The 27,675-nt window shown below is 45.7% G+C and overlaps 1 protein-coding gene across 2 annotated transcripts in view; it reads right to left on the reverse strand.

Annotated features, from left to right (window-relative positions):
• Nucleotides 1-399: 399 nt before the first annotated feature.
• LOC115076303 (myosin-16) overlaps nucleotides 400-27,675 on the reverse strand; it is a 74,270-nt gene continuing 46,994 nt past the window's right edge. For both annotated transcript variants that reach the window (XM_029577584.1, XM_029577583.1), the window contains exons 20-44: nucleotides 27,351-27,487; nucleotides 25,865-25,946; nucleotides 23,130-23,303; nucleotides 20,067-20,294; nucleotides 19,218-19,322; nucleotides 18,511-18,597; nucleotides 17,817-17,962; nucleotides 17,636-17,726; nucleotides 16,636-16,692; nucleotides 15,903-15,989; nucleotides 14,103-14,348; nucleotides 13,518-13,635; nucleotides 12,315-12,442; nucleotides 11,695-11,891; nucleotides 11,155-11,287; nucleotides 9,219-9,435; nucleotides 7,526-7,662; nucleotides 7,302-7,405; nucleotides 6,963-7,155; nucleotides 6,461-6,664; nucleotides 5,868-5,993; nucleotides 5,527-5,697; nucleotides 5,073-5,273; nucleotides 3,137-3,368; nucleotides 400-750 (exon numbers count right to left, since the gene is read on the reverse strand). In XM_029577584.1, the coding sequence (XP_029433444.1) occupies nucleotides 3,162-3,368; nucleotides 5,073-5,273; nucleotides 5,527-5,697; nucleotides 5,868-5,993; nucleotides 6,461-6,664; nucleotides 6,963-7,155; nucleotides 7,302-7,405; nucleotides 7,526-7,662; nucleotides 9,219-9,435; nucleotides 11,155-11,287; nucleotides 11,695-11,891; nucleotides 12,315-12,442; nucleotides 13,518-13,635; nucleotides 14,103-14,348; nucleotides 15,903-15,989; nucleotides 16,636-16,692; nucleotides 17,636-17,726; nucleotides 17,817-17,962; nucleotides 18,511-18,597; nucleotides 19,218-19,322; nucleotides 20,067-20,294; nucleotides 23,130-23,303; nucleotides 25,865-25,946; nucleotides 27,351-27,487 (3,576 nt within the window). In that variant the 3' untranslated portion in view covers nucleotides 400-750; nucleotides 3,137-3,161. The remainder of the gene's footprint in view (nucleotides 751-3,136; nucleotides 3,369-5,072; nucleotides 5,274-5,526; nucleotides 5,698-5,867; nucleotides 5,994-6,460; nucleotides 6,665-6,962; nucleotides 7,156-7,301; nucleotides 7,406-7,525; nucleotides 7,663-9,218; nucleotides 9,436-11,154; nucleotides 11,288-11,694; nucleotides 11,892-12,314; nucleotides 12,443-13,517; nucleotides 13,636-14,102; nucleotides 14,349-15,902; nucleotides 15,990-16,635; nucleotides 16,693-17,635; nucleotides 17,727-17,816; nucleotides 17,963-18,510; nucleotides 18,598-19,217; nucleotides 19,323-20,066; nucleotides 20,295-23,129; nucleotides 23,304-25,864; nucleotides 25,947-27,350; nucleotides 27,488-27,675) is intronic.

A 27,675-nucleotide genomic window follows, 5' to 3' on the forward strand; every position in this document is an offset into this window, starting at 1 on the left:
CTGGCTTGTGTTGAATTTTAAGCTGTGAGTGATTACATTTATGAAGCGACAGCCTGGTTAGGTTGGTAGCTGACTCTTGGGGGGGGGGGGGGGGGGGGTCTGCCTGGCAGACTGCCTTTAATTTCTCCCATCTAGCATTTCTGTTTGAATGTATTCAGGCACTTCTCCTTTATCTTCGGTAAGTGCAATAAACAGTTTGACGTGAACATGCAAATATACCATTCTCCAGTGGTGTAGTTAATAATCTTTAATACAGTTGTAAATTATGGTGTCAGTGGCACCATGGCTCTTTCATACTGCCCCGATGGCAATTTTTCATTTGCAGATGGCTTTAAAATTGCTTTTGGAATCAGCAGAGAAGATAATCAAACTGCAGTATTAACGAGAACGAGGAAGGCATTCTGTTTCATGGAAGCTTTATTGAAATTAGCTGTTAGGACTTTGTCTGCTGAGTTGCACAGATTTATATTTTATTTTATTTTGGTTTACATCTTCCCATCTTTTGACATGAAAGTGTCCCATGGGAATGGAGAGCAGATGTATGCGCGCACTTCCGAGTTGCAGGGGACGCAGGCTTTTCTAGCCTGTTGTGTAAATACCCATGGTTTGTTTTTTCTTTCCTTTTTTCTCTCTCATGTTCTCATTCCTTTGGCATTCTTTAAAATTGCAGTCATCTTCTTGATAGGGTCCAGCCTGCGGTTTTCTTCCTTAGAATAGCTGCAGGGTGGCTCTCCAGAAGATGTGTGTGATCTGGAAAGAAAACACTTTGATTAGGACAAAAACTGCCCGAACCTGCATTTACCTTTATTTACGGGCCAAGAATGGTTTTGTTTCCTTCTTCCCTCAGATTCTACTGATATAAAGCAAACTGCACGGCAGTTTAAGACTATCCTCTAAGCAGAGCCAACAAGACACTTGTGACTCCGATATTCCACATTCCTCATGAGCAGATGGTGCTACAGCTTCGGTACAGGAGTTCTGATTCAGACACACTAGGAATTAATTAATGATTGATGCAGGGCTGTCAAACTCTGATCCATGAGAGTTGCCAACAGTTCTGCTTTCCAAGAGAACTAAAATATGCAGAGTTGCTGTGTGAAAACATAGCTGGTGACTCTTCCTTGCAGACAGCCTGAGAGCAAAATCTGTTGGTGGCCCTGGAGAGATGAAGTTTGATACCTGTGAAGGCTTGGCCAATGAGTGTGGAGAGCGTCTCTTACAAAACCCAGCATTGACAGGAGGGCTTTGAAGCTCCTATTTTAATGATGAATTCAGCACAAAGGTCAAAATGAGAGGGGAAGTCATAATTATTCATTTCCTTAGTCTATGCAGACAGGGATACTTTTTCTAATTCTCAGGGTCTGAGTCACCAAGCTTGTTTCCCCCATACACACAGAAAAGGAGAAATGGGCATAGGAGTCACTTGGGCTTGGTTACCTGTTATACAGGTGATATAGATTTACCTGGCTCAAGGCAGCCATGTGCAGAGGTGTGGACTTTCACCCATGTGCCAGTGCATGCACCCTTTCCTGGCTTGCACAGTCTTGTCCTTATTTATGTAAAAACCCTCCACAACCTCCCATATTTGTCCAGAGCAGATTACAATGCAATACATTCATAATTAAACCACATAACACACAAACAAACATACATACGAAAACCAAAATAAAACAGCAAATAAAGTATCAATTACTTAAACGCCTCTTTAAAAAACAAGGTCTTTAATTATTTCCTCTTCCTCCCTGATTTCTGCTGGTGGTGCACTCCACTGCCTGTGGCTGGCCTGCCGCTAGCTTTCACGCCAGGTTTACTTTGCATAAATGCATGCATGTGCCTTTCCCCCTTGCCACAGACTCGCTGCACACAGGGACCTGGTATTTGAAACTCGCCTGGTTCTGTGTAAGCTTTCAAGTGCCTGCACAACATTATAGGCAAGTGCCCTGCTGAAACTCACCACCCCCTCAATATACAGAATAATAGAAAGGGAAGGTGAGGTCTGATTACCAAAACCTAACTTTCTTATCTATAGAAAAGGAACTCTGTGCTTTCCACAGAAGACATTTAGATAAGGTTTCCAAACATGTTTTTCTTCATTCCTGAGAAGTCCCATCCCACAATTCAAACTGTGATGTTAATTTTTGTTGATCTTACACGTTTTAGAGAAAGGGAATGTCCTAGCTGACTATTTTTCCTGGCTGCATTGTGTATGAACAATACTCATGACCGTGTAAAGTGTGGTATAAGGGAAGCGTCATGGGGCAGATTTTAAAACAGTTACGCGTGTAACCGCGGGAAAGTGCTCCTGCACGCGCCGAGCCTATTTCGCATAGGCCTGGCGACGCGCGCAAGCCCTGGGACGTGCATATGTCCCAGGGCTTGAAAAAAGGGGAGGGGAGTGGGTGGGGTGGTCCGGGGCGGGGCATGGGCAGGGCCAGAGGTCTCTCCACTGCCGCTGGGCCCGGGGATCGCGCGCCGGCACTCGGCCGGTGCGCGCAACCTATGCCTGCCCAAAGGCTGGCGCAACTAACAAGATAAAGGTTAGGAGGGGGTTTTAGGTAGGGCTGGGGGGCGGGTTAGATAAGGGAAGGGAGGGGAAGGTGGGGGGGGGGAGTGGAAGGAAAGTTCCCTCCGAGGAGGGCCTCGGAGGGAACGGGGAAAGCCATCGGGGCTCCACGCGTTCAAGTTGCACAAGTGTTCACCCCCTTGTGCGCGCTGACCCCGGATTTCATAACATGCACGCGGCTGCATGTACATGTTTTAAAATCGGGCGTAGATTTGTGCGCGCCGGGTTGCGCGTACAAACCTACGCTCGCGCGTAGATATTAAAATCCGGCCCCATATCATTACAGAGCCTTTCACCTCCAGCTCACCAGTTCAAATCCCACTCGGGTTGGTATGGAATTAAAAAGGTAGCCTATGTGATCTGTGATGTGGTCTAAATCCTTTTTCCAGGGACCAGAGCAGAAGCCTTCACCTCACAGCTCTGGTCAGATCTGTAAGAATCTGTGAATTTGATTTGCCAAAAGGGGGAAGGAACTGGGTGAGGACGTTACTGACTTCAGCTGAACATCTGCTCTTGCCAAGCGCCCCCAGACTCTCCTTTTTAGGATTTCAGAAGAAGGTGGTTGGAACGTACCAGCAGTTGCGTTAAAGTGAGGGGGCTATTCCTCGCTAGCAGACTTGGCGGAAGACGACGACTTGGATACTTGAATGATCTCAACGGAGGTGAACCCTTTGCCTACTGAAATGCGATTCCTGGTGCGCAGTTTGTTTAGGGCGGACTCAGCTATGCCAGCTCTCTCTTCAGCATCGTCCAGCTCGTGAGCCGTCTTCCTGTATTTGGCCAGACTCTGGTTAGCTTGATCCTCCTGTAACAGGACAGAGACGTGCCATTTTACATCAGAAATCTTTAGAATAGCAACAGATCTGCGTAACTTATTAGAAGAGATGCCAGATTTTCCAGGCTGCGCGCATGCTCCGTGGCTCAATGCATTCCAGCAGCCTCCACGGGTGTTGCCCCGTCTTAACAATTGATTGACTGCAGGGATTCCTTTCCCACCCATACTGCCCTGGGATCCCATCAGTCAGCCCCCACAGCCTCCTATCGTTTCCTCCTCCTCGCATGCTGTAATCCGCTCGCCTTGTGGCGAGCTTTTATTCTACCTCTAGTTTGGCTTATCAACGTTGCCGGGGGTATAGAGAAGCAAAATTAAAAATAACGAAATTAAAACACAAATAACCAGCAAACATGGACGCTGGGACTTCCTCAGCTTACACGGTAAAAAAAAAAAAGAATTTTCATTTGTAACCTAAGTTACAATAAATGCACTTTAGTTCGTGTCAGAGAAGTGGTTCCCAGCAAGAACCTTCCTCAGGGGACTGCCTGCGGCATTTCATACGTTTGTGATCCGATGGCTGGAGGCCCAGCCTTCTCCGAGAAGCATCCACTCTCGCTAGGTTTATAAACTCTGCTCTGTGGTTACTTTTTCCCGACTTCAGTTTTTAGGTATCTGAAGTTATGCGGAATAATCCAGCTTTGAGCCGCGTGCACGGGGCTGACCTTAGGAGGGTGCAGGGCCCATGACGAATCCACTGAAACAGGGCCCTGGAGGGCAGAACTTATAGTGCCAGGGATGGGGCCTGCCATGGTGGCAAAATAAAATCATGCGGGATTCAGGGCAGCCTCCCGCCCATGGACGGGCCATGCTCAGGTGCAATTTAGACTGCACGTCCTGCGGGGAAGGGAAATAGCTAAGGGTACCTGAACCGTGAGTTGCCTTGAGCTCAGATTTGGGAAAAGGTGAGGGATAAAATCCAAAATCCAAATCCATGCTTAAGCAGTGAAAGTACGATGACGGCAACTATCAAACCGGCGCGCGTACGCCGGCCAGCACCCAGGGACGCGGCCATTATATTAAAATACGAGCACCTAAGCGTGTATGTTATAAAGCAGCCTGGCCACGTGCATGCGCGCGTCTAATTTTAAATGGGCAAATGACGCTTTCACTGCGTAAATCGGGGGATTTTAATAGGGCTGCACGCCGAGGCTATTCCCAGTTTTACCAGTTCGTCCCCAGTTCAGCGATAGATCCTCCAACCCCCCCTTCTTGTTTAATAGCCTTCACTCCTCCCAGTTATCCCTGATCGTTAAAGCCCCGCAGATCTGCCTAGTTTTCTTTATTTTTTTTTAACTTATACGTCATCCATACGAGGCAGGGGGCCTTGGTGCGCACCAGATTGCTTAAGTATTGACCTGCACACCGTGCCCCAAATCGCCTGCGCCCGTCCCAGACCATGCCCAGCCCCTTTCTGAAAATGTCCCAGACGTGTGCGCTGCAGGAGATTCGCGCATATATCCGGGCGGCTTTTAAAATCCACTCGGTGTGCGCGAGCCCAACTCATTCGCACAACCCCTAATTAGTGCGTGCGCGCCGGGCTTTTTAAAATTCACCTTAAAAGTGCGTACATTTAAAGCTATAAACTGGAACTACAACAGCGGTGACAGGCCCTTAAACCTCCATGGCATGGCACAAAGCCGCAAGCGCGGGCTGCGTTCTCGCCGGGATACGTACAGTCTCCTCAATCTGCCTCTTGTAAGTCTTCAGCTTGCTCTGCAGTTTCTCCACCAGCTCTTGCATGCGCTGGTTGGTTTTGTGGTCCTCCTCCGTTTGGAAGACCAGCTCCTTCAGGCGGCGTTCGTTTTTGTGAAGGGTCTTCACGGTCTCCACGTGGCGCTTCTGCTCCGCGTCTAGCTCCGCATCCAGCTCCTTAATCTGAAAGGTGGGAGAATTACAGAAACAGAACTGAGGAGCGTTGCTCGCACTGCCGGCCTTCTCTCACCCTTAGATTACAGGTGCAGACGAGGGCATGGGAGAGAGAGAAGTCCTCTGCTCCCGATTAACATGGGGTGCTCTTTAATTCTGAGTGTTTTGTGTAGTCCCTGGTCCCATTCTTTGGTTACATTTGTGTTCCCACTGTATCCCAGGTATGCAGCATGCGCTCTTTTCGTTGTTGCTCAATTCTTACCCTGGTCTCCAGTTTCATTATGGTGCGCTTTCCGGCTTTCAGGGCCAGCTGCTCAGCCTCTTCCATCTTGATCTGCAGGTCCTTTATGGTGATCTCGTAGTTCTTTTTTATCTTCTCCAGGTGCATGCAGTGATCGTGCTCCTGACGCAGCTCTTCTGCCATGCGAGTAGCCTAGAACCCGGGAAAATAAAAAACGTGGCAGCACCGTGACGCAGGGAGGACATTTATTCCAGGAGCAGTCAAATGGACATGCGGACCCTCGGAAGGAGGGGATTGCTCGGGAGCAAAATGAGAGCGGGATGGCAGGAGCTACTGCCTGGGGGCGAGAGAAGGGAACTTACATCTGTCACCGCTTTCTTTGCTCTCTCCTCCGCAGCCCTGTACTCGCCGATAAGTTCCTCATTCTCGTTTGTGAGGTGCTGGACGTCAGATTCAAGTTTGCGCTTTATCACCAGAAGGGTTTGATTCTAGAAGAAATGAAACACTCAGTGACTCGGCAGACCCTTAGTTTCCTCTCAGTTTATTTTTTTGAGCTCTTGTTCCCAATATTGGCTTAAAAAAAAAAAAGAAAAAAATGGCCCCCATTCAAGACAGAGGTTAATCCGAATGTCTGGGTATCAGATTCCAAGCAGCAGATATTACGTTCTGTATCTGGTTAAACCCCTGTTGGGCTAAACCCGATTTCCCATGTCATTGTGAGAAAGTACGTGAGACTTTGCATCTGTAGAAAGTTTACATTTACATCCTGGGCATAAGGAACCACAGGGGCGATCCAGTTACATAAGAGACATAAATGTCTTACACTGTAGGCATAGCACTGGGCAAAGCACAGGTGTTTATACGTCTATCACCTGTATCTCTGTACAGCTGCTCTGTGTGACCATTAGAAAACAACCCCTCGAGCCGTACAGGTCGGGGCGCGCCTCCATCTTACCTGAACATTGACCTCGTTGTACCTCTCGGTGACCTCCATCAGCTCCTGCTCCAGGAGCTTGCGGGAACGCTCGCTGCCCTCCAGGCCGATGCGCACTTCCTCCAGCTCGGTCTGCAGCAGGCTGAGCCGTCGCTCCTGCAGGTTGTACTGCTCACGCAGCTCTTCGTGCTGGCGGGCGTCGGCGTCCATCTGAATCTGGAGGTCCTGTGAGAAAGAAAGCTCCAGGTGAAGCTGGGAACGTGCACCTTCATTCTATACAGTGATTTACATGAGCTGTTTGTGGGAAACAGGGATACCAAACTGTGCTTGTCAGAATTTATGAAATCAATATTGCCTGAAGCTGGTGAGCTTCTGTTCCCAAGAGAAGCCCTTATCACCCACACTGGAGTTTGCTCAGCCGTACCAGTGGTGGATATCAGCGATGCTCTGCCGTATACTCCGTCAACGTGCATGAAAATGATTAGGCATTCAAGGAGCCCAGTTCTGTTCCCTTCCTTTTTACCTTGATCTGCCCCTGCAGCTTCTTCAGTGTCTTAACGAGCTCGCTGTTGTTCCTGTTGGCATGGTCCAACTGGATTTCCATCTCATTCAGGTCCGTCTCCATCTTCTTCTTAATCCTGAGGGCCTCAGCCCGTCCCTTGGCCTCCGCCTCTAGGCTGGCCTGGAGGGATTCGATTGCACGCTGGTGGTTCTTCCTGCGGACACAGACACAGTTTTCAGGCCCAGCTTTGTGCGCTACTTTACTTAATCCGAGACCTAATAACAATAAATAGGACCAGACACACTGGGGTTAAGGTACAAAGAAAGCAGGCCGTCCCCGGATGCCTAAAGATTGCCGCACCTTGTAGCTTCAAACTCCTCTTCCTTCTCGTGAATTCTCCGGTCGATGTCGGCTTTCACCTGAGCCAGTTCCAGGGTAACGCGCACCACTTTGCTTTCCTCTACCTGAACAAATCACACAGAGCAGATGGCGGCTGGCGGTGAGTAGCTCTGCTTGGGCGCGGAAGCACCCGACATTGAAACTGATGCAGGCGTCGCGCATATTAACAATTTATTTATTTTTACCTCAAGGGAAGCCTCAGCTTCCTCTAAAGCCACGTGCAGCTCGTCTCTCTCAACCTCCAGCTTCTTCTTCAGTTTCTGCAGCTCATGGATGCTCTTTCCTCCCTCTCCCAGCTGGTCAATCAAATCCTTAATCTCCTCTGAAAGATAAAAAGGAAATAAATAGATGGAGAGTGGGCAAAATCTGCCAGTCAGTTCCTCCCGATTCCCCTCAGCTCATCCTTGCCTTCGCTTCTGAAGGATGCTATTCTGTCTTTTTATTTTTTTAGTAACTATAGCAATAGAATATTTGCTGTTAGGACAAAATGATAATGTCACATGCGGTTGTATGCACTGGAAATGATTTTCCAATTCTCCCTGCACTCAGTCCTTCTCACCAGTGTGTTCTGTAATGAAACTGTCAGTAAATGTCAAGAAAAGGCAAAAAGAGAAAGAAGAGATGAAATGAGCAGAGTAGAGGATGCAACTGGAGAAGGAAGAGGACCAGAAGAGAGTAATTAGAAACCTGGGATGAAACAGTTTAAGAATAACAAACGAGGTAGTGAAATAAGAATTGAAATAGGAGGATGGACAAAATGAAACCAATAAGTAACAGATGGTTGTTAGATTCAGATAAAAGTTTAAAGACTGAGAGAATCGAATGTTGGCAGATTTGACAGGATTTTGATTTCTCTTACCTAAATCCAGCTTGGCAAAGTTGATGACATTGAAGGTAGAGCCTGGAGTTCATCCAGGGCTGGGGATTAGGTCTAAAATGATGAGGATTGATGGGAGGATAATGAATTTTAAGAGATGGTAGAAAAGCAGAGTTAAGTGATGGGACAGAAAAATGAACATCAAGAGACTGAAAAGCAGAAAGACAGTCGACAGGAAAGACTGGTGGAACCGAAGACCAAGTTGGCCAAAAGATTGAAAAAAATGGTTAAACATTGAGGTTATGACATGAGTAACTGAGCAATCAGAATCAGGTTTGGAGGAAACAGATGAAGCAGAAGCAGAACAAAACTTAAAAAATGTAAGATCCAGTATAGATTGACGATATTTGCAGAAGAAAAGAAGGATGTAAAAGTTCAATGAAAATGATCAGATTCAGAAGATTTGAAATGGATACTAAAGTAATCCATAACGGTAACAGGAATGCTAAGATTGGAAGAATATCTACATTATCAAAGACAGGACCAGGAGTACACTAGAGTAGTAATACATGCTCAAATGGACATAGATAAAAGGAAATAGAGATATTTGAAAGATAGAGAAGAAAGAGAACTGGAGAATCCAAGGAAGGAAATGGTTAAAAGGAGACTCTCCAGGAAAGAAATTACCCCTCCATTATGATCTGTCCCTATCTCTGACCTGGTCTGGCAAGCTCATCTCCCTTCTCAGGGTAGCCACAGATATGCGGGAGGGGAGTGTTCTACCTTAGGAATAAGAGTTGTAGGGATTTATAAACCAATCCAGATATTTGGTTTTCTCTAAAAATGATCCTGGCGGTACATAGCACATCTATTTGAAATAGACCCATGTGCCACAATTTACTACAGGAAGCATAACAAAGCGACTCTAGGCTAAGCTATTTCAAATGTAAGTTCTACAGTAAATTGCTCTAGAAGAGCTTGTATAGAGTCAGATCTATTTGGAAGGTGGTAATGTCGTGGGGGGGGGGGTGGTTTAAATACAGTGATAAGGCCGTTCTTGCCTTGGAGAATCTTGCTTTCTTTCTTTACCACCTCCAGATGTTCCAGGGACTCCTCGTAGGCAGTTTTAAGTTTGAAGTTCTCGGTCATGTAGATGCGACACTCTTTCTGGCTACTCTCCAGCTCCACCTGCAGCTCCTCGCACTTCTGATGCCATTCGGACAGCATCTTATCGAAAGCCCGCTGCTTCTTGTCCAGGGCCGCGGCGGCGGCATTGGCCTTGAGGGGTAAAACACAAAGCACAGCTTTTTTAAAATCCGGGGATTATTTTTCACACTGCCTTTTCCTGCTTACATTGATCATTTCCGTTAGGTGACTGTCTGCTTACTAAGCACCAAACATGCCCAGCAATTACTAGTTTCATCATTTGATTTGCATCTCTGTTCAAAGTCTGCCAGGAGCCATTCTCTTGGCTGCTGGGCACCGTGTACCAGCTGAGGCGGACTCTCATTCTCCTTGAGCTCGGATTTGAAAGGTGAGTAATTAAATCCAACTCTAAATTCTTTTACTGATTAGCATCATTTGTCACCTGGAAAGATCTGGGGTTTTGTTTTTTTTTTTGTTTGTTTTACCATTTTTGTGAGGGGAAATTAGCTCCAAGGTTGATAACAATGCCAAAATATGCAATCAGTCTTGCAAATGAATCCCAATAATTCCTGGAGACCAGAAGATCATCTACATAAGCTCGTATTTTATTATAAAGATTAAAAATCCTACAAATTCCTGCACCAATCAGATTCCAGCATAGGATTATACAGAAATGCAGTTATGTGACGCATGTCTGCTTCACTACATAAAAGCGTCTTTTCTCTTTTGGGATTTACATTATGCAGATTAAAACGTTCTTCAAATAGTCACAAAAACGTGAATGAGGATGAATGGCGACACCGGACCTCAGAAGGACAGTTTGACCATTTCTCCTTCCGATTTTAAGGTCACTGCAGGCAATGAATTAGCCTGAGGTTCAGTCGCGCAGTGAGAAAGTTTTGGAAATGGCCATAATCGCAGAACGTGAAGGATGTATATTTCTATTGTTGTAACTATGGTGCCCATCGGTGAATCCTCATGGATTTATCTAAGGGACTTACAAGGAGCACTTCACGAAATGCTTCTTTCCAGCCTGGCACTTGGGAGCCTTTTTGGAAATTATTGTGAAGCCCATGTGGTGCAGAGTAATTAGTAAAACAAGCGGAAAAAGCTGCCGCATGGGCTGGCCCGGCTGACGGGCACCGCGATGGCCAGCCTTGGTTTCCAGAGTCTCCCCCATCATAACCTTTATGTTTGATGTCCAATCCAGCCCAAATTCTCAGGCTGTGTCAGGGATTCGACTGGGGCATTTTGAGGGGATTCACATACACAGAAGACCCAGAAATGTAGGCTCCCTTAGTTCTTGTTTAACCTGGGGTGCTTCCTCCTGTCTCAGAAGGAATCGTGGGCCTCCAGATGCCATAAGCCTCATGTCCAGCTCCCTGGACATTTTTATAGCCTCCTTCTTCTCTAACACAGCCATTGCACAGCCTAAGCCTACGGCTCCTTCCGGAGCCCTCTCTGCATGCACAATCGAGTCTCACCTGTAGATGCTGCTGTTGTGCAGTGACTGCAGTTCCCCCTCCCTGCTGCCTCTGAAACATTTCCCACTCTCTGCAAACTCACTCGGCAGAAGCCCAGGCCTAGGAACTGGATCCTGCTTTCCCTGCAGGGCTTCCACAGCACAGGATCTGCGTCAGCAGTCCAGCCCCGCAGTAATTACTTCGTAACAACTGGCAGCCACTGCTTTTCTTACTTTTAAAAAGGGACACTCGAACACAAGGAGCTCCTCCAATGGGAAGATTGGCGTCTGGGGCAATAAAATATTGCCAGTGAGCACTCTTTAGAAGTATTTGTCCCAGCCATTCTTTTCTTTTGGCAGAACCGATGTTTAGATGGCTGCGGGCGTACCTTTTCCAGGTCAATGGTCAAGTCTTCCACCTCTCCTTGGAGCCTCTGCTTGTTTTTCTCGAGGCTGGCAGTCCGGGCCTGAGCAGATTCGGCTGCTTGCTCAGCCTCCTGGAGTCTGGCGGTGAGCTTCCTCCTATAGATAGAAAGCGCAAAGCTGGAATTAACACAAGAGGAAAAGAGACGGGGGAAGCAGGAGGAGAAGGCAGCCCGCATGCACCAGGTTCTCAGAGATCCCTTCCCCTTACAGAACTGCCCAAGACCCTGATTAATCAAGGGTTTCCTGCCATTGCACACCTCTAGGTAAATGTTTGTTAAATCGAGCTATAAATGCCGCAGAGTCAATTCTGGGCCTTTAAATATTGAACGCGGATGAATGGATTTTCTACAAAAGGGTAATTCGTAGACTTTCTCCGTCATTTTTTGCGAGCGACCTTCACTCTCATTTTTTTTTTCTGCAGACAGCACCTTTTCAGTGTCCCTTTCTAGTCCATCAGGGCCTCACCCAGCTCCAGCGCAAGTCTTATGTTTGGTTTTTCTTACTTCGTCTCCTCCAGTTCTTCTGTTCTCTGGATGGCGTCTGTCTCATACTTGGTCCTCCATGTGGTCACTTCGGTGTTGAGTTTGGAGACCAGGCGCTGCAGCTCTGATTTGCCTTCTCCCTCCTCCTCCAGCTGCTCCTTCATCAGGTCCAGGTCATGCTTGGTGTTGGCCAGGCTGACCACAGCAGCACTGCGGGACTACGGGCATCAGAAATATTAGCGATTAGCCGCCTTACAGAGCACTACGCATTACATTTTGTGGGAAAGATCTAGAACCATCTCCTCTTAATTAACCAATGAGTTCTATATCCATTGAGCAGGATTCCAGGTGGAGTCTGAAGGATAATTCTCATCAACTTCATGTTCTCTCCTCTTTCCAAATACACCGAATGGGCAGTTTGAGGTCTCTCTGCCGAACAAGAGCTAGAAAGCAGGTTGTCTCTGTGGCTGGACCTCTTTCAGTAATGCTCTCTGCAGAGGAAGTCACACCCCTTTCATACCTCACTTCCAGAGCAGGTGTGTTTATCTGTATTGCATGCTGTTTGTCAGGAATCTTTGAATAAATTCATTGTTATTAGCAGGGCTCATATGTGCTATTGTATTGTTACATTATTTCCTTACCTTGGACTCCTCTTCCAGGTGTCTCTTGAGATCTTCAACCTGGGAAGTGAAGGTAGACTTGACGCGGATGAGCTGATTGAGTCTGCTCTGAGCTTCCTCAAGTTCACGGCTCAGCTCACTGTTCTCAGCTGTGATAAAAGCAGAAAATGATGAGAAACTCCCGGTTTGGCAATTGCCTTTGAAAAAAAGAAAGTTGGGTTTGACTGTTAAATTGTTATTCAGCAGACAAAAGAAAGGAAAGAGGTGTTAGGAATGTTTCATTAAGAGCATAAGAACATAAGAACTTGCCATGCTGGGTCAGACCAGTGGCCTCGGAGGGAATGGAGGCAGGCTGCGCGGCTCGGCGCGCGCAGGCTGCCCAAAATCGGCAGCCTTGCACGCGCCGATCCCGGATTTTAATGGATATGCGTGGCTACGCGCGTATCTATTGAAATCCCGCGTACTCTTGTTCGCGCCTGGTGCGTGAACAAAAGTACACGTTCGCGCTAAATTATAAAATCTACCCCTTTATCCACATGTTTATTAACCCCTTCAAAAAAATGAAGCAGATTTGTTAGGCAAGACTTCCCTTGGGTAAATCCATGCTGACTGTGTTCCATTAAACCATGTCTTTCTATATGCTCTGTGAATTTGATCTTTAGAATAGTTTCCACTATTTTTCTCGGCACTGAAGTGAGGCTCACTGGTGTATAGTTTCCTGGATCGCCCCTGGAGCCCTTTTAAAATATTGAGGTTACATTGACCATCCTCCAGTCTTCAGGTACAATGGATGATTTTAATGATAGGTTACAAATTTTTACTAATAGGTCTGAAATTTCATTTTTTAGTTCCTTCAGAACCCTGGGGTGCATACCATCCGGTCCAGGTGATTTGCTACTCTTTAGTTTGTCAATCTGGCCTACTACATCTTCCAGGTTAACAGTCATCTGACTCATCACCCATGAAAACCATCTCCAGAACCGGTATCTCCCCAACATCCTCATTGCTTTAACAAGTACAGAAACTTCTACTACAATTTTGTTACACCGTTTTCAAATGTTTAAAAATGTGATAGTATTGATGGCTTGTCTTTCCTCTAACAGATCAGAGTGTTCTGCATTTGTACATAGAGTTCATTCTGTGATGTCTCTCTTGCACGTTCATTTGAAATCGGCTAAATTCGTCAGGCATTTTAAACATACAGCGGCATGTAAGTGTCCTTACATTGGAGCCTAGTCTTGACAGCATTAACCTCAGTCTGATTTCTCTCCATCTCTCCCAATTTAGCATTGGCCTCTGCAAGATTGTCCTCCAGTCTGCGCACATGTGTTTCAGCATTTACCTGTGTAAGAGCAGACAATTCACTAGTAAAGATACAGTACAACGTGAGATGATGTGTTTAGTTGGCTGTATGCTAATCTTTTTAACTGAACTTCCAGAGGGATTGCAGTATTAATCTGTAGTAGCAAAATTGGCACAGAGTCTGGGGACACCTTGTAGGCTAACAGATTTATTGTGGCATAAGCTTTCGAGGACAAGAGTCCACTTCATCAGATGCATTTGACAAAGTTGATTCTTGTCCTTGAAAGCTTATGCCTCAATAAATCTGTTAGACTACAAGGTACCACTAGCCTCTGTGCTGATTAGGTAATTAACAATCACTGCATCCTATTTAATTGTACTAAGCCTTCTAAAAACAAAACAAAAACCCCCCAAAAACTTGATACTTATGTGCCATCCAATCAAAATGCTTCCAGTGCCAAGGAAGACTGAATTCCTATTCAAGGAGACTAGATTTCAAGCCCTTACCTTGGATTTTTGGATAGTCTCCATGCTGCTGCTGAGGTCATCAATCTCAACCTTCATGACCTGCTTGTCCTTCTCCAGCTTGGACTTCACCCTCTGGAGATTCTCCACATGTTCTGCCATCTCTGCCATGGAGTCTGTGTGTTTCTTGCGTAGAGCGGAGGCAGTAGCTTCGCTCTGCAAGGCCGCCTCTTCCAGCTCACGGCGTAACTTGAGCAGTTCAGCCTCACGCTTCCGGTTCTGTTCGATCTGGGTGGATGTTAAATTCAAAGAGTGTTAGATGACTTGCTGAGCAAAAAAACCTTGTCTTTCTAGTTTTATTAGTTTGAAGTTCTTGGTGAAATGAGCTTCTTGGTTGCAGCTCAGTTTCCACTGAACAGGAATCTACAGCACAAAAGTACCAAATTATAACATAGGAGAAGTTTTGACTGAGTTACTATCAAGAATGAATAAGGTTTCTTCAGATCCTCCAACATAGTGCATATTATTCAGTGCAGACATTAAAGGCAAGAGTCAATTCAGAGAGACACAAGATCAAACACTTCAGGGAAGGCCAGGCCAGCACCTTCATGGGGGAGCTATTTTTGGAACCCGACCACTGCATCAAAACCTTACAATCGAGATAATCAAAGGAATATTTAAAACAATCCAGGAATGCAAGAACTTTGAAATCAAAATGATTAGACACTTTAGAACTGACAAAGACCTGGGTTTCCTCTCACATTACGAGCCATAAAATTATACTGCCTGTCACCTGATCACTCATCAAACCCTCCTCACCCCTTCCCCCTATCGTTGGAATGACCTTTATGATTTGCTCATAAGTATCAGAACAGGGTGGGCCACCTGGGTTCGAGCACAACCAAATTTCAGGCCTGCGGTCCCGGAAGTGCTCCTGCAGGCACCACACAACGTTCTGTAAGTTTGAGCTGTGCAGGTGCCTGAGTTTTGCAAGAATAAAGACATCTGTGCAGTTCAAATTTGCAGAGAGTTTTGCGGTGCCTGCAGAAGGGTGCTTATTGGGGTGGAGGAGAGAGGGAGGAAGAGAGGCTGGCTGGCTGGAGGGGGTGAGGTCAAGGCTGGCCTGCTTGCGGGGAAGGTTGAGGCTAACTGGCTGGAGGCGAAGGTTAAGAGGAGTTGAGGCAGGCTGTAGGAGGAGGGTGTTGAGGCTGGAGGCAGAGCGTGGCTGATTTGCTTGGCTCTTCCTCTGCCCCTGGATTCACTTACAGCAGCCTGATATTTCCTGATAATGCCATGGTTTGCTCATTTGAATTCTGACCTGAAGAAGAGAGTTTTAGCTTTCAAAGCCAGTCAAGAAATGTATAACTTAGTCCAATAAAAAGATGTCACCTGATATCTCTCTCTAATTATTTATATTTTGCTTTATTTATTTCTGTGCATTCAGAAAGTCTAACATGGCAGTGAAATCAAGATTTCAGATCTTTGTCTAGCATACTTGCTGTTATTTAAGGGATATTGTTTATGACTTTTATTTATTTGCGTAATTTGTAATTCCACTAGTTAGGTCTGTTACCACCTGAACATCACCTGTACCACTCAGAGCTATCCGGCTGCAGACCCTCCAATTCTCTCACTCACACTCAACCTCCCTGCCCCTTCTCCACACCCCGAATTCTAATAAATCAGTTCCTTAACCAAGAACGGATTCTAAACCGGTTTCACTTCTCCGGACTGAAATATTAAAGATAAAATTCCAATGAACTGGAAATCTAAGTTAAAACAAAAAGAGGGAGGGGGAAAAGAACTCCAGGACATGAATGCAGCTGCAGGAACTCCCCGAACCTGAGCAGATGTGGCACCTCCAGCTTCTTCCAGTCTGTCACTAAGGTCTTCAAGGTCACGTGACAGGTCGCTGCGTTGCTTTTCCACCTGTGGAGACAAGGGAAGGGGGGTCACTGGCTTTACCTCGGCCCGTTCTGAATTTGGTTTTACAATTGTCTCATCTCCGTTTCCCCCGCAGGGAAAATAGGGTGGCAGTGGGGCTGTGCTGCCAGAGGTAAGGCAGTAAGGCTAATGGAAAACCCTTCCTTAACTCTGGAATGGTCGACGAGAAAGATCTACTCTGCGGCGTCCCCTGTACCCACGATCCCCATTGGGAAGACATTTTTTGGACAGAAACGCCCCCCCCCCCCCCCCCGTGAAAATGAACCTGTGGGTACCAAGCGCCGCAGGCAGCGTGAAAGCTGCAAGTGCTGTGTAGTCAGGGGACAGAAGAGTTACGGAGCCAGAACCCAAAAACTCTGCTTTGGACCTCTCCGAGATGGGGGACCCCTCTCCTAAGGAGACAGCAGCTAGGCCAGCAGAACCCTTCGGACAAGATCTTTGGACACTCTTACATCTACATCCGATAAGGATGTAGATGTAAGAGTTGGTTTCTGGATTCACACAGCCAAATCCAAATGAAACGCTTTAGAATTGAAGTGGATCAATATCATTGCTTACAGAGCACAAAGTCCGTCGCACGAAGTCATTGATTTTTGTAAAATCGCTTCCATTATCAGGGGGCGGAGCGTACCTTGGCTCTTATGGCCCGTTCTGCTTCCAGTTCCTCTTCCAGTTCCTCAATGCGAGCCTGTCGAGCACAAAAATACAGCAAAGTCCATTTCTCACAGCAGAGCTGGGGAGGCTGCACGGGCATCGTCTGAGGGGCTCCTTCTCTAACTGCCCGCCTTGGCGCAGAAGCCCAGGGGGGGAACCTTCTAACCACAGGCTTTCCACAAAACTGCGCGTGGGCTTTGACTCTGAAAACTCGCCCTCGCTTGCAGATTTGTGTGTGTGTGTGTGGCGGGGGGGGGGGGGGGGGAGGCTCTCCCGAGGGAAAAATAAATGGAAACGCCTCCCCCCTCCCTGCCCCGGGGACTCCGCTCCGCACCGACAGTTAAAGCCACGCGCCGCATGCGTGAATTTACCCGCGCACACGGAAGGCAAATCTTCCAAAAGTGCCGTTTTACCAGTGGAAACGGTTTTGCAAACGACCCTGCTGAACTGGGGACATTCTAGCGCAATATGAGATCGGGGATCCAAAGACTGAAATACTCGGCGAGCCTGCAGGTGCCGTTCTATCTAAATCAGAATGAAATAAGAGCTTGCTCTCGATGCCCTGTCTCATCCGTACAGGATAGTTATTGATTTACTAAAAAAAAAAAAAAGTATGGACCGTCTCGAAGTTCAAGGCAGTAACAATCATAAAACCAAATAAACAAACCCAACACCCTTCTAGACAAAACAAATAATCTGAAAGGATTCATATGCGTACAAGCTGCTCGCAGGCTGCCTTACAGAAATGGATCTTCAGTATTTTTTTTTTTTTAATATGAAATAAAAATCTGGCTTCCTTATTCTGATCTCTCAGTGCCAAAGTATTGCCTATTTGGTAAGCAGGAACAGACGTGAGCGAGGATTTTGAGGGAGGAATTGGGGAAGGGGGCGGCGCGTTCGGCAGAAACCACTCCAGCGAAGGCTGAGAAACAGTGGGACAGGAAGAGCCGATGAGGGGGGGCCTCCTTCCTACCTACCTGGTATTCTTTCAGTTTCCTCTGCAGCGTTGAATTCAGAGATTGTTCATCCTCAAACCTGGTGGTGACGGAATTGATTTCCATTTCTCTCCTGTACGAAGAAAAACGGGGAAAAATGGGTCCAAACCTGCAATGCAGAGGACTAAATCTGGAAACACCGCGCTCTTTCCAGGCGACTCACTTCTTCATTGCCTCCTCCAGGTCCAGTTTGGACCTCTCCATCTCATTGAGGTTATCGATGGTCATTTTCAGATCACTTTCAGCCTTGCGCCGGGCCTTCTCCACCTCAGCACGGATTTTCTTTTCCTGCTCCCAGTTGTCCTCCAGCTAGACAGACAGACAGAAAGTAGGCACCCAAGGGGGAAAAGATCCAGAATGAGAAAGGTTTGAAAAGATTTCCAAAGGCATGTTCCTTGTTTTCAAGAGGATGGACTGCACTTTCATCATTGTTTTGAAGCACCTGAAAATTCCTAGAACAAATCAGTGGAAATTCTAGAGTATACTACGCCCACTCGAGGGCTCGGCTGCGGCGCTGGGCACTGCCACAAGGAAGACCCAGGTTCGATTCCTGGGCTGACCAGCACGGAGGATGCGGCGGAGGCAGCGCTTACAGCCCCCCTGAGGGGAACAGAGCCCTTGCCTTCCCTCAATGGGGGATACTTACGGGGTGGAACTAGGAAACGTGCATATCGGGTTCTGGAGGGACTCCCAAGCTTGTGGTTCCTGGCCATGTACTCACCGCAATGTCTGGGCCAAGGAAGATTATACAAGTAGGAGAAGTCCACGAATGGAGGCTCAGGAAACCGTGGCCCAACAGAGGCTGGTTCCGATTGAATGGAAGCCCAAAGAAGCAGGTGGGCCAAAAATTATTTTACCTCATGGATCTGCGTGTTTAGCTTGCTGTTGCTTTTCGTCATGTGGTTCACCTTGTCCTCCTCAGCCTGCAGGTCATCTAGAGTTTTCTAGAAACAGACCAACAGAAAAATTAATCAGTTGAGCTTTGTCTTTTAGGGTTGACAGAGTCTCTTCGTACCTCCTTGTGTCACTAAACTCCATCACTCTGCCTTCAAAATACGGTGCAGTGAGCAGAGAAACCAGGCGATGTGGGAAGACACCATGCTGCCTTCTTTCCCTCTTTGCTACAGAAATTTGCAAGTGGCTACGATAGTATTTGTGATGTTAGTTACTGTATATGAAAGTCTTATGTAACATGGGCATACAATGGAATCGGCTGCTGATTACAGGCGCTAACCAATGGCAAAACAGCTTTAAAAATGCTTGAAGCCAACCAATGGAAATACTCTGACTTCCTTGAGATGTCAACTGATCTGGCCCTCTCCCTTATCAGAATCAGAAATACAAAGAGATTCTAGGTATCCAGGCCACATGACAATTGTGATGTGGGGGGGTCACTGGATCCCACTGCTCTCTGTGACAGAAACTGGATGAATGGTTTAAGATATTAGGGAGCAGGGGGAAAAGACAAATTTGGGGGTAGGGACAGAGCACTTGGACATGGTGGTGTTAGCCAGGTTCCCTATAAAACAGTTTGCTAACAAAGAAAATGAAGCTTTTATTTCACCTGGTAAATCTCCTCCAAGGCCTTCTTCTCCTTCTGAAGTTTAGCGATTGTGTCGTCTCGTTGAGCAAGGTCAGTGCTCAAGTTGCGCACCTTGTGATCCAGAGCCTGCATGGGGAGGCGAGAGACCGCTTTTTCAGAGCGTCAGCAGCAATCAGCAGCTTCATGTGCAAGCCATTCGATTGCCTCTGTGAACCGAACTGATGGTCTCAGCCCAGGTCACAGTGGACAAACGTCCAGAGCACTGAAGCCACGTCAGTGCTCTTGTTGCAGCTCTTGTTAATGGGATGGAAGAATCCTGGAAACTGCCCTTTTTCCTTTAAAGAAAGGGAAACCCATCCACAGGACAGTGTGGGGAGTTGAGACTGCCACTGCCCATGGTGTAGCACTGCCAAGGATAAAACAAGGTTTCTGGTCTCCAGTGTTTCCAACCACAACATTTACTGGAAATTCTTTTAATGAATCCTGAGCTCATAAATAAATTGAAATAATTAAACATATTACTCTGCATCCAAACTGGATTGCACTTTATAAAATATGTATTCAGCCACCGTTGGGCTAGGAGGTCAGGAGGCATAAGATACATTTCTTTAAATTGTTTTTGTGGGTTTTGTCATTTGTTTTTCAATTTCCTCGGTTTGTAATATTGCAATCTGTAATAATATTGCAATAAATCTGCCCAGCAGTGAAGACTGAGATTGCAAAAACCAATTCTGTTTGCACCACAATTTGACCTGTGTTGCTGGAAAAGCAATGATATAAATAAACGATGACGATTTCTCAACCCATCTCCACTTCCCTCGTTGTGGAGAAGGAAACTAATTTTCCCATGGAGACATAACCAGGCTTTACCTGTTTCTCCTTTTCGGTCTTCACCAACGTGGTCTCCAAGCCCTCCAGATCCCGTTTCAGGTCATTTAATTCGCCCTCCAGCTTGCGCTTGGAGGCCCCTAAACTATTAGCAGCGCTCTCTTCTTCCTCTAGACGCTCATTTATCTCTGTGATTTGACTCTCCATGTTAATCTTTGACTTCATCAGCTGGGTGCAGCGTTCCTCAGCATCCAACAAGTTCTCTTGCTCCTAAGGTGAAGAAAAAGTCATCAAGGTCGATGGGATTTGAACTGTGCGACGTTTTATCTCACCTGCTCTCTACACATTTGCTTTCCTGAATGTGCCTTTCCTGCATGCATAGATAGAGAAAGATGGTGACTGGCACTTCTTGCCCCATACAGCCTGCTGTTGATCTGCAGACTATGTAAAGGAAAAAACGCCAGTACTTTTGCTTGGTACCAAAAGTAAAATGCTAGTAAGTGCTGCTCATTACCTACTCCAATCAGCCATACCTAGGTGAGTGGATTTTTAGCCAACTGAAAGTGCACGATAAGCTGCCTAGAAAAACAGAGGAGGGCATTGGGGACGTGCGTTTGGAAATTACACACGCACGTTGGGATGAATTTTCAAAGGAGTTGCACGTGTAAAGCTAGCATATCCATGCATAAGCAGTCTGTACTTACAAGCATACTGTTTTACAAATATCAAACGTGTACAAATTTTCGTTTTTGTGCGCATATCTGCTCCCGTTAAAAGGAGGGCAGTCTAGGGTCGTCCAGGAGTTGCATGTGTAAGCTGTTATTTTATAAGAAATGTAGATGAATACTTAGAAAATGTATTCATGCATTTTTACACTTGCTAATTATCTCGTGCAATGGACTTCAGACTGGACTGTTGTCAGGTATTGGTAGGAGTGGGAGGACTGGATGTACTGGGGGGAGGTTAGGCTGAAGAACAAGGAGGGTCTTGATGACCAGGAGAAGGACTGGGCAAACTGGTAGAGGAATTGAAAAACTGAATTACAGTTTTAAAGTATGCCAACGTACGCATGTAAATCAGGGTTTTATGCATGCAAGTTGTCCGCATGCATATGTTTCTTACTACCATAAGAAACTTGCTGGGCAGGCTGGATGGACCATTTGGTCTTTTTCTGCCGTCATTACTACCTTACTATGTAGGTAGGAAAAGTACATGGGTTTCATTGCATTGCAGGCATTTGTGCATAAGCTCACATACACGCACATGTTGGGGGATAGACGTGTATTTTATAATCTGCTCATACATGATACATGCAGGTTATAAAATACTGTAATAGTTCTCTGCGTGGCCATATACATTATATATATGGGGTCATGCTGAGCTCTTTGAAAATTACTCTTCCTGCATTTCCAAAAAAACTAGAGTACATGTTATAGGCATTCAGCTAAAGCACCTAAGTTACAGCATCATTTTGAAATACCTAAGGATAGGCTCATCATTTTGGCTGAATGACAATGTTTGAAAATCAGTTTGTTTTGTGTGGGCTTCAAAAGTGCATGCACCCTGTTACAGTTAGGTGCAAAAATGTGTCTGGGAATGACTTCTGCTCTTGCTGTATTAATACTAGGGATGTGAATCGTTTTAGGACGATTAAAATTATCGTCCGATAATTTTAATATCGTCTTAAACCGTTATGGAACACAATACAATAGAGATTCTAACGATTTATCGTTATAAATCGTTAGAATCGTGAGCCGGCACACTAAAACCCCCTAAAACCCACCCCCCGACCCTTTAAATTAAATCCCCCACCCTCCCGAACCCCCCCCCAAATGAGTTAAATAACCTGCGGGTCCAGCGGCGGTCCGGAACGGCAGCGGTCCGGAACGGGCTCCTGCTCCTGAATCTTGTTGTCTTCAGCCGGCGCCATTTTCCGAAATGGCGCCGAAAAATGGCGGCGGCCATAGACGAACACGATTGGACGGCAGGAGGTCCTTCCGGACCCCCGCTGGACTTTTGGCAAGTCTCGTGGGGGTCAGGAGGCCCCCCACAAGCTGGCCAAAAGTTCCTGGAGGTCCAGCGGGGGTCAGGGAGCGATTTCCCGCCGCGAATCGTTTTCGTACGGAAAATGGCGCCGGCAGGAGATCGACTGCAGGAGGTCGTTCAGCGAGGCGCCTCGCTGAACGACCTCCTGCAGTCGATCTCCTGCCGGCGCCATTTTCCGTACGAAAACGATTTGCGGCGGGAAATCGCTCCCTGACCCCCGCTGGACCTCCAGGAACTTTTGGCCAGCTTGTGGGGGGCCTCCTGACCCCCACGAGACTTGCCAAAAGTCCAGCGGGGGTCCGGAAGGACCTCCTGCCGTCCAATCGTGTTCGTCTATGGCCGCCGCCATTTTTCGGCGCCATTTCGGAAAATGGCGCCGGCTGAAGACAACAAGATTCAGGAGCAGGAGCCCGTTCCGGACCGCTGCCGTTCCGGACCGCCGCTGGACCCGCAGGTTATTTAACTCATTTGGGGGGGGTTCGGGAGGGTGGGGGATTTAATTTAAAGGGTCGGGGGTGGGTTTTAGGGGGTTTTAATGTGCCGGTTTTGCGATTTTTAGATTTTTAGATTTTTCACGATTTTTCACGATATTTTACCCCCCCAAACGGCAACAATACGATTCCCTCCCCCTCCCAGCCGAAATCGATCGTTAAGACGATCGAGGACACGATTCACATCCCTAATTAATACTACATTTCAACTATTTGCACCAAATACATATTTTGGTTCGAGACTGTAATCTGCAAAAAGAGTGAAGCTATTTTAAAGTGAAAATGAGTTATCTGATTGTAATTATTTAAATATGTAAGTAATGTGGACAGAGCAAATAAAAAGCTGTGCTCTGCCCTTTACCACTAAGGATTCAGAAAGTTGAGTTTTTTTTTAATATGTAACTTGAATGCTGCTAAGGAAAGATGAATTTAGAGGCCTTTGCAGGACTTTTTAATCTTAATCTGTCTAGTCGGGTATTTTTTATTCCTTCTGTTTTGAAGAGGGGGAAGGGGTAGAAAGTTTGTGAAAGTCCATGACCTGGTCCCGGGCTTACAATGGGGAACTCACAGCCTGCAGCTGGATCAGGAGATCAGACTTTTCTTGGCTGAGCGTGGCGTTCTTTTCCTCCAGTTCCTTGACCCGGTTGACAAGGTCTTGTGCCTTCTGCATGGCATTTCTCAGCTCCTCCTCTTTTTCTTTCATCTCTTCCTCCTGGCGGGCCACGTTGAGCAGTGGTTTGACCTGTGCAGAATCAAAAGATTAACGACATCCATTGCCTCAGGTACAAGCTTAGACTGGGGCTAGGGAAATAGCTAAACTAACTGAATACAATCCGCTCTGAAGTGCCTGAAAAGTGAACTCTAAATCAATCAAAATAAGTCCAAGAGTAGGAGCTGCTGTCTCGTAATGCAGCGTAGGAATTAACGTAACAATTAGAACAAAGTAATTTGGATTAAAGGAAGGGAATAGTATGGATTAAAGGAAGGGAATAGTATGGGTAAAACAAATAAGCATGGGTGCAGCTTGCTTATTGCGGCGGCTACTACCCCTAACGAATCAAGCTAGATATTTCACTTGGATGCAGCTCCATCACTGCTCTCTACATTAAAGGTGGGGGTGGAAGGGAAATAGAACCAAGAGCTAAGAGAAACAGATAAGTATGAGAGAAAATATGTGTGAAGCTTGCTGGGCAGACTAGATGGGCCATTTGGTCTTCTTCTGCCGTCATTTCTATGTTTCTATGGAAAGAGGAGATGCTATGAATAATGAATATTTATCCACCCCCTTATAATAGGATATAAAGCAGCAAACATAATTCCTGGCATATGAAAATAATACAGATTGGTCTTCCCATCACGCACTGAGGAGACGGCGCAACTGCTGGATCTCATCATAAGGACAGAAGGATTCTTGTGCTGGATCAGATCAAAGGCTCGATGGCAGGGCATCCTGTCTCCGACAGTGGCCAATCCAGGTCATAAGTACCCAGCAGACCCCAAAGAGTAGATTTCCCAAATCTGTCTAATAATTCGTTATGGCCTTTTCCTCCAGAAAGTCATCCAAACCCCTGCCAAACCTCATCTTTCAGCAGCAAACTCCCCAGGCTGAATGAGCACTGAGTGCATTGCTTTACATCTGCTCCCTGTTAAGTTCCTGGAGTGTCCTAGTCTTAGTACTGTTTGAAAGGATGGAAAACCATCCCTTATTTACCAGTTGCACTCCTCTCATGATTTTGCAAACCTCTTTCATTTATTCTCTCAGTTGTCTCCTCAAAACTGTTTAACCTCTCTTCATAAGGGAACCGTTCCATCGCTCTATTATTTTTGTTGCCCTTCTCTGTACGTTTTCTAATTTTGCTTTGTCTTTTCTGAGATGGGGCAGCTGGAATTGCACTCAGTACTCCAGGCGTGACCACACCATGCAGCCATGCAGAGGTATTATATGATCATTTATTTTTCCAGCCCTTTCCATGTCATTCCTAACATTTTATTTGGGATTTTGGGGTTTTTTTTACATTCAGCTGAGGATTTCAACGATTCCAAGATCCTTTCTCTGGGTGGTGGCATGGAACCCAGCATTGTTCTACATAGAGTTAGGAATTTTATTCCCTATGTCAGGGGTGACCAACACCAGTCCTCAAGAGCCACAAACCGGTCTGGTTTTCAGGATATCCACAATATGCCTGAGACGGATTTGCATGCATTAAATCTCTCTCAGGCATATTCATTGTGGATATCCTGAAAACCAGTCCGGTTTGTGGCTCTTGAGGACTGGAGTTGGCCACCCTGTCCTATATACATCACTTTGCACTTGTCCATGTTAAATTTCATGTGCCGCTTAGATGTTCAGTTCTCCAATCTTGCAAGGTCCTTCTGCAGTTCCTCACAATCTGCTTATGTTTTTAACGACTTTGAATAATTTTGTATCATCTGCAAATTTGATCCCTTTACTTGTTGTTCTCTTTTCTAAATCATTTATGAATATACTAAATAGCACAGATCCCAGTACTGATCCTTGTGGAACTCCACTATTGACCTTTCCTGGTTCGCAAGTCACAATATGACATCACCTCATTACCCCTTGACTTTTTAATTTCCTGAGGAGTATCTCATGTGGGACTTTGTCAAATGCCTTTTAAAAATCCAGGAACTCTGGATCAACTAGCTCATCCTTATTCACATATTTACTAACACCTTCTAAAATATCCAATAGATTGGTAAGGCAAGATTTCCCATTGCTAAATTCATGCGGACTCTTCCCTGCTTCCCATATGGCCAGTAATTTTGTTCTTAAGAATGCCTTCTGCCATTTGGCCTGGCAGTGATGTCAGCCTGATTGGTCTAGGGTTTTCTAGATCACCTCTGAAGCCCTTTTTAAAAATTGGCCTTACATTGGCCACCTTCCAGTCTTCAGCTACTGTGGCTGCTTTTAATGATAGATTACAGATTACTAGGTTCGCAGTTTCATATGTGAGTGCTTTCAAAACTCTTTCTCCTGGGTACCGACATCCATCTTTGGCACCCAGGAAGTCAAGCTCAAGTGCCTACAGTGGATTCTTCTGCTGATAACGATGTATGAGTTTTCAGCCGCTCCCTTTGAGTTTTATTTATGGGCCCAATCCTCGACCCTCAAATGAGACCAAAGGCAATGCAGGCGAAACCTGTGGTGAACGAAGGTGGCGAGAAAAATACCACACAGAATTAATGGAGAAGAGTAGTTACATCTTTCCTCCTTATAATTCTGAACACTATGCATGCCACCACCACTTGTGCGTCCTACCACCCATCGAGCATGTCTCTCACCTTATTGTACATCTTCCACCATCCCCAGTGGCGTAACTGCAAGAATTTGCGCATATTCCTCTGAATAACCATCAGGGCTAATCTGTAAGCAAACAGAAAAGATGATGTAGGCCAGAAAACTCAGAGAGATGCCAGAGCAACAGAAAAGGAAGGAAGAAGTAGTAGAAATAACATGGACACCTAACTTTGGTGTACTTTTATTGCTAATTGCATCAGTAGCATGGGTTCTTCTTAGTGTTTGGGTAGTTGCCAGGTTTTTGTGGCCTGGTTTTGGCCTCTGTTGGAAACAGGATGCTGGGCTTGATTGATGGACTGACCCAGCATGGTAATTTCTTATGTTCTTATGTTGAGTAGCATGATTTTTTAATTCATTTTCAAATCATTCATTATTATTCACTCATCTGAGAATCTTACTTCAGTCTTTTTCCACATAAAGATTTCTTATTTACTGTTAAGCATGGTATCAAAATGTGTAAAACCTACAGTGCTTTTGTGCTGCATTTGTGACAAGCTAAAGGCAGGATAGTATTTAGTGCCAGGGGTTTTGATTATTACATTTCAGTAGATCATTATCACCATCATCAGGTGTTGCCTGAAGTATGAATGTTGGCAACTGGTGCACCAGTCCTATCTGTGCAAAGCTTTCCTCGTTGTGGGAAATTATATTAAGTGTTAGCTAGCTTGCAATAAGAATATTGTACCATGATAGAAAGTAATGAAGCAGAGGAATCACTGATATTATTAGTGTAATTATTTGATATAAGTTATGAGAATAAATAAGCTATTTTTCTTAGTCTACTTGTAACAAAAAAACAAGTCATGAGATCAGATATATTAAAGACCAGTTACTCAGAAGGCTAACTGTGCAGATATCAGAGGAAAACAAGACAGTAGCCACTTGGCCACACCTAACTGCTTGCTGATGTGATAAGTACAGACAGTTGGGGCCTCAACACCACATGGGAGTAACCCAGAGAAAGACAAACTAGGACAAAAGTCAGCAGAATCAACATAAAAAGACCTACTTCAAGCTATCTGTTTGAAATCAGAGAAAGAACAGCTCGGAGGGAAAGCTTTTGGAACATTACCAGTCTTAAAGAAGTGACTGATGAGCTGTTGCTGGTTTCCCAGAGTGCTGTGTTCCTCTCCTTCCAAAAATATATAGACTCATATTGGGAACTGTGAGGGGAAGTATTTTTGTGTATATTCTTTAATGCAAACTCTAATCTTGTATGCTTTTATTGCTTATTCTCAGACTTATAAGTAAACTTCTATACTTATAAATAAGTGTGTTGTGTAATCTATGACAAAATAATCACCAATTTTCCTACCCACTACACTCTTTACTTTCATAGGTTTTGGACTTTCTGGACAGAAACCATGCATCAGAGGTAGTATTTAGGCCAAAGAATTTCACAAAAAAGCCTGCTGTGTTCATTACAAATCACAATATAAATGAATGTGTTGGATTTTCTTTTAAGATTACCGTCTTTCTAACATCTTCTTAAATTCAGCCCTCATTAGGAACCCACGGAGACGACACTGCAGCATGGTCATTATCTTAGCCAGACGTTCATCTCGCATATCCTCTAGCTTAGCCAAGACCCCGGCTCTGAAGAACACCTGAAGCAGGATCAGAAGAGATCGTGAACTGTGGCAATGCTCCAGTAGTTTTACACAAACTTTCAAAGTGCAACGGCTGTCGTGAACACTACAACATGAAAAAAGGTTTCCAACAAAGGGAGGTTTTTGACCTGTGATTGAATATTGGCAAGTTGTGCATTGGCATGTTTTTGCTTCCTTTCCCCCTT

The sequence above is a fragment of the Rhinatrema bivittatum genome, chromosome 14 (assembly GCF_901001135.1).
Source record: "Rhinatrema bivittatum chromosome 14, aRhiBiv1.1, whole genome shotgun sequence".
Lineage (NCBI taxonomy): Eukaryota > Metazoa > Chordata > Amphibia > Gymnophiona > Rhinatrematidae > Rhinatrema > Rhinatrema bivittatum.